This window comes from Osmerus mordax, chromosome 2 (assembly GCF_038355195.1).
Source record: "Osmerus mordax isolate fOsmMor3 chromosome 2, fOsmMor3.pri, whole genome shotgun sequence".
Lineage (NCBI taxonomy): Eukaryota > Metazoa > Chordata > Actinopteri > Osmeriformes > Osmeridae > Osmerus > Osmerus mordax.
Genome location: NC_090051.1, coordinates 12272113 through 12281629, shown reverse-complemented (window position 1 = coordinate 12281629; position 9517 = coordinate 12272113). Strand labels below are relative to the sequence as shown.

At 41.9% G+C, this 9517-nt stretch overlaps 1 protein-coding gene across 1 annotated transcript; it reads right to left on the bottom strand.

Moving 5' to 3' along the window:
• LOC136963075 (pyridoxal kinase-like) lies at window positions 1-6524 on the bottom strand. Its single transcript, XM_067257079.1, has 11 exons — window positions 6241-6524; window positions 5854-5908; window positions 4389-4493; window positions 3837-3920; window positions 3617-3651; window positions 3432-3517; window positions 2961-3006; window positions 1804-1915; window positions 1350-1486; window positions 1194-1260; window positions 1-872 (listed from the first exon to the last, which is right to left on the bottom strand). The coding sequence occupies exons 1-11, from the start codon at window positions 6319-6321 to the stop codon at window positions 760-762; spliced, it is 921 nt and encodes a 306-aa protein (XP_067113180.1). The 5' UTR covers window positions 6322-6524; the 3' UTR covers window positions 1-759.
• Window positions 6525-9517: the final 2993 nt, after the last annotated feature.

Here is a 9517-nt window from a genome sequence, read left to right as displayed (position 1 = left end):
ACAGGGATAAAACACAATTAAGAACTGTTCACAAAATGAAAATTAAAACAATCGTGAAAATGTCTACAGACTATACTATGTGTAAGTATATTGTCGAAAATAAAATCAATTAAAATATATTTAATTTGAGAAATGTGCTCAGATTAGTACCCCATAAGATGTTTCATGATGACAACACAATTTGATACACTGTCCACTGCCAATGCATCTCATATTTTAACTGGCCACCTTAAAGTAGGGCTCTCCAACCCTGTTCCTGGAAAGATATTGTTCCAACCCCTAGTAGCCAACCTGATACAACTAGCTAATTATTAGGATCTGGTGTGCTAAATTAGGGGTTGAGTGAGCCCTTGGAGAGCCCCACCTTAAAGAAATAAAGACTTGCTATTCCAAACTGAAGCCCAATATCTTCACCCTTGTGGTTTCACAGATTTTCACACATACTTTTCACACACTCCTGATATTCCACTGACTCTTTGAGGCAGTCTTTGTTTTCAGTTTATTCTCTGTTCTTCAGCCCGACTAAGTTGGCTAATTGGGCTTCTAATTTTTAAAAGGTATGTGATTATGACTCGGGTTCCAACTCCAGGCACTGATATGGCAGTGACAGTGACAAGATTGTGAGTAGGGAAACAACCCCCTCCGACATCAGTCATGATTACATTGTGCTCTCTAAGAAATCATATAAGGCAATTACACATGATAGTCCATAATAGTAAATCCTACATATTAGTGCAGGGTTGTCTATGGGCTGCGGTGTTATAAGATGGTGGCCTCAACAACAATGTCGGGCTTCTCAATGTCAGCCTTGCTCTGGACCATTCTCAGCTCCAGCTGGGCCGGACTGGGCCTTCTCCCAGGACCAGCCATCTCTGGAATGGGGGAAAGTGAGGAAGAGGGAAAAGGAGGATAGGCATGGAAGAAAAGATGGGAAGTAGGGGAAGAAGGTGGATTAGGAGTGGGAAGGTGGAGAAGAGGGAGAAGGTCGATGAGAGGGGGAGATGGATGGGGGGAGGTGGATGAGGAGGATATAGAGGGAAAGAAGAGTAGGAGGGGAATGGGATGGTGAGACCAACAAGAGACAGGTATGGATATGGACTTGAGCTGGACACTAACTGACTAGACAGGTACTAAAAAAACACATTGACGCACTCTCAAACATGCTTACATACACACACAATCCATAGCCTCACCTTTGGCGTAGGTAAAGGTCCTCTGAATGACATGATGCATGACTGAGACGGTCTTCTCACAGGCAGTCTGAGTGATGACAGGAAGGACAAGCAGCTTAGGAAGCTTTCTGCAACTCTGTTAACTAGCTAACTTATCTAAGGTCAGGGTTCACTCACCTTCAGGTCATTAGGGTGGTGGTGTGTCCAGGCCAGCAGCATGGCAGCAAACAGGTCTCCAGTCCCCACAAACACAGCATCCACCTTGGGGATCTCCACACGGATTTTCTGGGTGGATGAAGTCCCGTCTGGGTGCACTGGAAGGAGGTGACACGGTTAAGACCAGTCATGAGGATCACAGGGAACACAGACAAAGGCTATACATGAGTGAGAATCTACAAAAAATGTGTTTTTATGTTGTTTTAAGTTACATTTTCACGTTAACGTGACGAGTAGTCAGTAGATCAGTGTTCCAGCAAACCCAGAGTGTATGCTCGTCACTGGGGTGTGGGCTATTTGAGCAGCTTAGCTTCAAAAAGTTACAGAAAGTTCTTGGGGGAATCATTATGTGGATGTTCTTCTACCTGATCAACAGCGCATGGGTTAGATAGCTTTTGTCTGGCGGGTTCCCTACCCGTCTTCTGGCTCCCGAGGGCCACCAGAAAATGGTCCCCATGGTGAGAGGTCAGGTCTGTACTGGTCAGGACCACCGTGTCAGGGCCCATCTGGTGGAGCAGGTCCATCACCTGGGGTGGAGAGGGAGGTCTTTACCTTCATCACCATCATCATCAACAGCAGTATCATCCTCACTTATCCTCAACCCCTTTGTGAAGCGCATTGTATTGCATCCTGGTAATAAATGAGCTATATAAATAAAGTTTGATTGATTGCTCGATCAACACATTATCCATCTGGAGCCGAGTGCACCAGCTGGGCGTAAAAAAGTTGGTCTTAACTCCTACGTCAGTCTTAGCTACGTCCGACTTTGTGATTTGAATTTACACCAAGTGCACCAAGCTTGACAGACCACGGTCGTAGCTACGCCTGGTTTTAATATGCGCGTCCTTGTGAAAATGCGAAAGCGTCGATCGTTGCCAAGCAACACATTTAAGAGCCTATCCAAAGCGCACTCTATAGCTAGCCTATCTCCCTTCAAAACAAGCCATGGATTAAAAAAACAAAAGGAAAGAAAAATATATTTACTGATATAGAAATTATAAAACATGTAGTTGTTTACTCATAATAGAAGTGTGCTCACGGGGAAATTTAATAATATCAACACAAACAAACAGAAACAATCAGCTTGGAAATCGATCACCAATAAAATTAACAGTGGATTTGTGCGATGACGGACAAATCTTTCTCGCCTTAATGCCCTTTCCATATGTTGCCTATAACAAGACGCACTGCATGTGCGATCAAACTGTTGTACATGATAATTACCATGGATATTAGTCCGATTTTCCAACTTACGCCTGCTCCCCATTAGGCGTAAAATGTACACCCAGGGGCAGCACATAAAGGGTTTAAGTCTAACTGGTGCACTAGTCGTAACTTTAAGTTAGTCTAAACTTTCAGTTCTACGTCGGACGTAGCGTTACACCCAGGCGTCTGCCCAGCTGGTGCACTCGGCTCCTGGGTCCCATTCACTTGACACTCATTTTCAAAGACATTAAACTTATTAAGACTATTGTCAATGAAAAGGTGGACCTCTTTTTGAAAGTCTCAAATCCCATTTAGGGCCTGTGACTTTCGACCCAGATAGACTGAAGCAACAGTTTTGGAACCCACCTCGACCGCATCTTTCTGTGTGTGGATCTTTCTGCCAGTCAACAGCCTGAGAGACAGACTCTGAGAGGTTACACAATACACACACACACACACAATACAATACACACACATATCTATACATTACATTACATTTAGTCATTTAGCAGACTCTTATCCAGAGCGACTTACAGTAAGTACAGGGACATTCCCCCGAGGCAAGTAGGGTGAAGTGCCTTGCCCAAGGACACAACGTCAGTTGGCATGACCGGGAATCGAACTGGCAACCTTCGGATTACTAGCCCGATTCCCTCACCGCTCAGCCATCTGACTATACAGTATATACACACACACTACAATACACACAGTACACATGCCATCTTCTGATGTTTACAAATGCATAGTAGTCACATGACAATAGCAATTCAAGGTGACAATAAAAGATAATTGAATCATGTTTAGTGCAGATAAGGGACTTAAATGAGGGTTTCTTACTCTGCCTCAAACTGGTTGGGGGTGAGGATGTCAGCCACAGAGACGACCTTCTCCCTGTAGATGGGCAGCAGGACCTCTGGGACATACTGGGGGGAGAAGAGGAGCGAGTTTAAACAAAGCACCTGGTTTGACAACGATTATAGAACAAGCAGTGTGTGCAAGTGGTGAGATGAAGGAAAGTTTACCATTGTACCCTGATCTCCCATCACTGGATCGCACACTACAGCAAAAAGAAGGATAGTAGATTTGATTAGATAAAACTGAATTGATCCCTGAGGGGAAAATTGCATCATCAGTGACAATGTACATATTCTGCGTGATTGCCTTCTGTAGAATAAATTGTAATATTGTCCGTAATACTGTTATAGTTAGTTGATGTTATCTCCCCACACTCCGGATACTCACCATACACCAGGCTAGGGTTGGCTTTTTTCAGCTCCTGAATGATGTCCACCACCATCTCCAGGAAGGAGGTGTCCCTGGTATACCCTAGGGGACCACAATTAATAAGAAACCACAACTCTGAGTATAGCCCATAGTGCTACCTGAATCAACATCACATACCAATGGGTAATTAATTACTATCTAACTGCCTGGTCTTTTAACCTGTAAACCATGTATTTAAGAAATGGCTATGCAGCGGAGTATTACTGTATTATAGTTACTGAAAATACAACTGTTTAGGCTCATCTTTTGTAAAGGTGAAAGGTCAAATTCAGAGACAAAGATAGGATTCAGGATTTCTTCAAAAGTAAAGCGGTTTCAAATTAAGACCTCCTTACAATGCTATTGACTAACAGCACCATTCAATCACTAATCTACAGCAACCACGTGTCGGCATCACCTTAGGCTTATCAGCGGAAGCAAATCTTCCTCCTCAGCATGATGAGGTTGGTGGGTTTTTGTGAGCTGTGTTTGTGTGTATTCACACATCTGGGGTATGTGTCGGTGTCTTACCTGTGAGGACATAGTCATAGTGGTTGACGTTGTTGAGTTTGATTCCTTCATACAGAACATTCAGTTCTTCTGCTGCCAACACCTGGCCCTTCCAGTGGGCATAACCTAGGAAACAGACAGACGTAAAAGACAAAGTGGTAGTGAGACAAACTATCTGAAAGACTGACAACAACTGTGGGAGCAGTTTGCTCTCCTGGTCTGCATTCAAAGATACCCCATAAACAGCTTCTCCATTTTAGCCACAAAACCAATGCACAGCTGAGTAAGAAACAGGCCTAAAAGAGTTAATCTCTCAAGTCTGAATTTATTTATTCAACATGCCACCTGCAGAGCAAAAATAATACATTCAAGGGTTTAACCATCGAGAAATGTGAAGAATGTGCCTCTCCCTCATGAGCAGCTGAACAGTTTTGAGAGAAAAACAATCAAACATAAGCTGGGTCTAAAATCCAATGAACAGTTGGCCAGTATAAGAGAGTGGTTACAGTAATGGGTGAAGCAACCTAACATGAGAGGTAAGACATGTCCTAGTCATAGACAAAACTCTACAAGAAAGGGAAGCTGGCTATTAGAACCAGGGGTGTTTGCCAAAGATTTCAGTCAGCGTGAATATTCTACTTGGTTGAATCTCTTAAAAATCTGCATTGTTCTACAGGCCCAACCAGAGTAGTTTTTCTGAATCCTCCCCCATTCAACCTGGACACATGGTTAAGTGGACCCACCTTGGCCTGTAGCCAGAAACTCAAAGATGAAAGTGATGCGGAAGGTGGAAAAAAACTGGAAAAAAAAGTTTCTCAACTTATCTTTCCTGAACCGAAAAAAACATTATTTGCAGGAAACTTGAAAATGCGTCTACATGGATATGTCACACTAACCATTAGCTTTTACACTGATAGACTAAAAGAAAACAGCTATCCTCAACATGTGACATGCTCTTGAATAAACACAAGAGTGGTTTTGGAGATGCACAAAGGCCTGATTCTTCTCCAAAGTAACAAGGGAGGGTGACAGAGGGGTAAAGGTTTCTGAATTAATGAGGTGACGGGTGACGTAACAGACTACCCCATTACACAATTTGGTTACTAAATGCATGCCGTGGGGTTTCAAGTAAATGGCTTGTGATTCTTAACTTCCATACTTAAAAAAAAAAGTGACAGTTTATAACTGTCAACTGTGACTTTAATCGTTTACTTTGTAATCTTCGGGCCCAACATTACCCAACCCATGGCTTTTCCTCGCACAAGCATGTTTTGTAGAGAAGAATTTCACTTTAACATATTTTAATCTGGCATTTATATAACTATTTCTACTGCTGATCTTTTTTTTCTTTTTTTTTTAATCTCATATGGCGGTGAAATGTTGCTTTGAGTGACGACTAAGTGAGAAGCCTGTAGCCCTAAACATACGCGAATCATTGTGAAATATTTAATTAGACCAAGTAGATACTTGATGTGTGTCGTCTTACCTGTGTGATTAGAGAACTGCACAGAGTTGATGGAGTCCACCTCAAACCCCAACACCTGATACAGTAAATGAACAATAAAGTTGTTAGCATGTTCTAAGATCACTTCGATTTCTCTTTTCATATGTCAGAATGATCAATTCAGTATGTAGGACTGCATTCAAAACGTGTGTTTAGGAATGTAAACATTAAAGGTAGAACGTGACGTGCCCAAAAGTGGCATGGCAGGATGCGGTTTACATGTGGTTTATGTACATGTTAGCCTACTTCTCTGTTAGCCTTGAGCCTGTCCTGTACGTATACAGACTGTCATCAGTATATTCATTCTGAACTGTCAGCACAGCAGCTTACGAACTTGAATGGCTTGTTTTGTCAGTGCATAATTCTTACCTGCAATGGAAACGTAGCAGATTTATTCCCGACGTAACCCCTGACAACGTGACTCTGGATAGATAACACACGACACTCCATTTTCTATGATTATCCTGCGTTGCTATGACAGACGGTTCAATGTATCCAGTATGAATGACTATACGCTCGCGGACTGAGTGCACAAGCTCTCACATGCGGAAACTTGGGACGTGAGAAAAACTCCAGAAGCACTGAAGGGCACCGCTATTTCTAGAAGTCTCAGGCAATTGCACGGACACCTAACCAAAACGAAACCGCGCTATATTTAAACACCCAGTAAATCGATTCAATCAAAACATCTAGTTACAAAATAATAGATTATCAACTAGGCTAGGCCTACTTTCCGAACCAAAAAATCATTAGAAACAACTGTGTCGAAAAAGTATTTTTGGAAGCATTTTATTTGACATAACTTTAGTGACATCTGCTGATGAATTCGTGTATGGCGACTGTATCGACTGATTGAAAGGATGGAGCGATTGAAAGGATGAAATAACGACAATCTAAAATAAATTTAAACTTGTTAACACATGTTTTCTCCAGGCATGGGCAGGATGCAAGATTTAAAGAAGCATGTTTTTGCCATGTCATCTGTGCTCAGGTTAAAGTCAGCAGGAATACCTGGAATATCGGCTCATGAAGCAAAATAGCACAACCTCTGGGCCCTGCTAGACTGCACGTCGGTTCACAGCGGGTGACCTGCACATATGTACAACTGCCACTGGCGGTACGGTAAGTTTCCCGAGAGTGGCAGTTCTCCCCATATTAAACATTCTCTGATAGGGAGAACTGCCACTCTTGGGAAACTTCCGGGTTCTGAACTGGTTGCAGTTCCACTCTAGTTCCATATGAGGGCACTAACGAGCGAGTGCAGAATGAATGGGGGTCTGAGCTATACCCCTCAAAATCAAATTTTCTCAGGATATGTTTTGTCTAGTATTCTGAATTCGAAAGAAGATGCAAAAAAAATACACACTGCTGGGTGTTAGATTGTTTTAAAGTAGCCTTTCGGTTCTAAAAAGACTTTTAAAATGTCAATGACGTCATACACATCGTACGACCAGAGATACTGCTTTACGGCAAGCTCTAGTCATTTCCTTTTTTCTCTCGAGGCATCGACAACACAGCTGACAGGTTAGGCTCTCCCTGTCAATACACATGCTAGAAAGAGTATTGGCTGGCTAATGTTGTTGCTAATGCTTTGACATTCTGATTGATCCCGCTTCGGATGCCATCAAGCGGGATCTCTGGTCGTAGTCCTTCACCAACCAATCAGCATTCATTAGCAGAATGCTAGCGTGTTATGGGCAACAACGACTCACCCTGTAAGAAATCGAAAGGACAAAAGTACTCGTTCATTCAACTTTCCAGCTATAATTCATGTTGAACATGCAAAAACTACAATCAAATCTTAGATTTCCCCACGACAATCAGGCGAAAGAGACAAATGTAGCCGTGTAGTACAGTGGCCGACATGTGCAAATGCGCTGCAAATTAAGAAAACACAATACATTAGAAAACATCTTAATGAATTTTGACAAAACATGCGCAGCATTCAGCAAACGCGCTGCAAATACACACAACACAACCAAATACATAAACGCGCTGCAAATACATAAACGCGTTCCAAAAACTAAAGCACGCAAACCAAAAACGCTGCAAATACATAAACGCATTGCAAAAACGAAAGCACGCAAACCAAAAACGCTGCAAATACATAAACGCGTTGCAAAAGCGAAAGCACGCAAACCAAAAACGCTGCATCCAGTTTTCACAACGGAAGTTGACCAGGGGGGTGTTCCATCAACGTCGATTAAGGAAAAGCTAGACTTATCTCGCCAAGTCTCACTTACTTTAGCGAGAGTTCCGTTCCATTAAGGTGGCTTATTTTAGTTCTAGCTACATAACCAAGGTAACTTATACTTCGGAACTAGCCTGATCCGTGTCAGTCTAAACGTCAAGCTAAACTAAAATGTGTTGCAAATAATTTCAAACAGGCGGAAACAGAATCTCAAAAGACAGTTCCGTCGAGTAAATTCCTGCGCGCAAACCACTTTAGTCCGTGTTCGGAAACGTAAATTCAGACTTTTTGAAGTGCAGACATTAACGATTTAGCTACATGTTTACTTAATATCCAAAAAATATATTAATTTAAATAAACAAGTTAAGAAATAATGTCACTTTTGTTTTCAAAAGCCATTGGTTAATTGACATAAAATAAGGACTTAGAAACTAAGCAGAGCGTCTAGACAAGTTACAATCAATTATGGCGTATCCGTTCTTTGACAACCCTGTGGTGGATGAAGGTGCTCAGATTATACAAAGAGCGTTTATCCCACCAGCCCCAAGGGTCTTCAGAGACAGAAATAATGGTTCCCTGACCAGTATCTGTGGAAGAAGTATAGGTTCAGCAGGCCCAGCATAGTTTATCTAGATAAATGTAATTGTCATTCTTAAAAATAAAAAATACATAAATATATATATATATATATGAAATAACACTTTAGCAACTCTTAAGGATGGCAATGAACACATAAGAACAGCCTACCATCCTTTGTAAAAAGTAATAGAAAGGAGAGTAGACTATAATAGTAGAAAGGAGGGTAGTAGACTGCAGTCTATGTAGGTAGGCCTAGACTATGTAGTCTGCTGGAATCACACACAAGGAAGCAAACCCACTGTAGCCAAGCCTTGACACTGTTCAGTCTGTCTGCATCTGTCTATGTATTTGCATGTGGGACATTCTTGAACAGGCAACTATGCCAGGAAATATGAAGGGTATACCTTGCTCCAAAGCAGTACCTGAATATTATCATTAGTTTTTCAGGTAATCTTGAAACACAAAGAATCAAGGAGGACTTTTTATTCAATTGTATAAAGTATTTTCATTGTTTAAAGTAGCCTATATGTTGACAAGCCTGTATATTACCTCTCCTCTGGCTTCCCCAATATTATAGGTGCAATATACTGTCCCCATGGGTGTATCCAGGCCCATTGGAAGACTCAGGGGGTGACTGCCTGGTGCCCCCATGGTTGAAAGCGTTTCTAAAATGCCCAGAGTGGCAAAAATTAGACCAAGTGCCCTACTGTCTGCCATTCACATTGTGAAATATGCTTGAGTGCACAGGATGCCCCATGCAATAAATGACAGTGTGCCCTCTATAAATGTAAAAAGAGTTCCTTTATAGTATAGAAAATGTGATGCAGTACCCTATAAGGTGCCCTTACAATGGCCTAAATTGGACTGTTCCCATGC

What these genes read in the sequence shown, in the direction of transcription:
- LOC136963075 (XM_067257079.1), bottom strand. Translation starts at nt 6,321, where the DNA reads ATGGAGTGTCGTGTGTTATCTATCCAGAGTCACGTTGTCAGGGGTTAC. An exon ending in CAACCCTAGCCTGGTGTATG is followed by an intron (nt 3,652 to 3,836) that starts GTGAGTATCCGG and finishes TTTTTGCTGTAG; the next exon opens with TGTGCGATCCAGTGATGGGA. An exon ending in GACCTTTACCTACGCCAAAG is followed by an intron (nt 873 to 1,193) that starts GTGAGGCTATGG and finishes CCCCCATTCCAG; the next exon opens with AGATGGCTGGTCCTGGGAGA.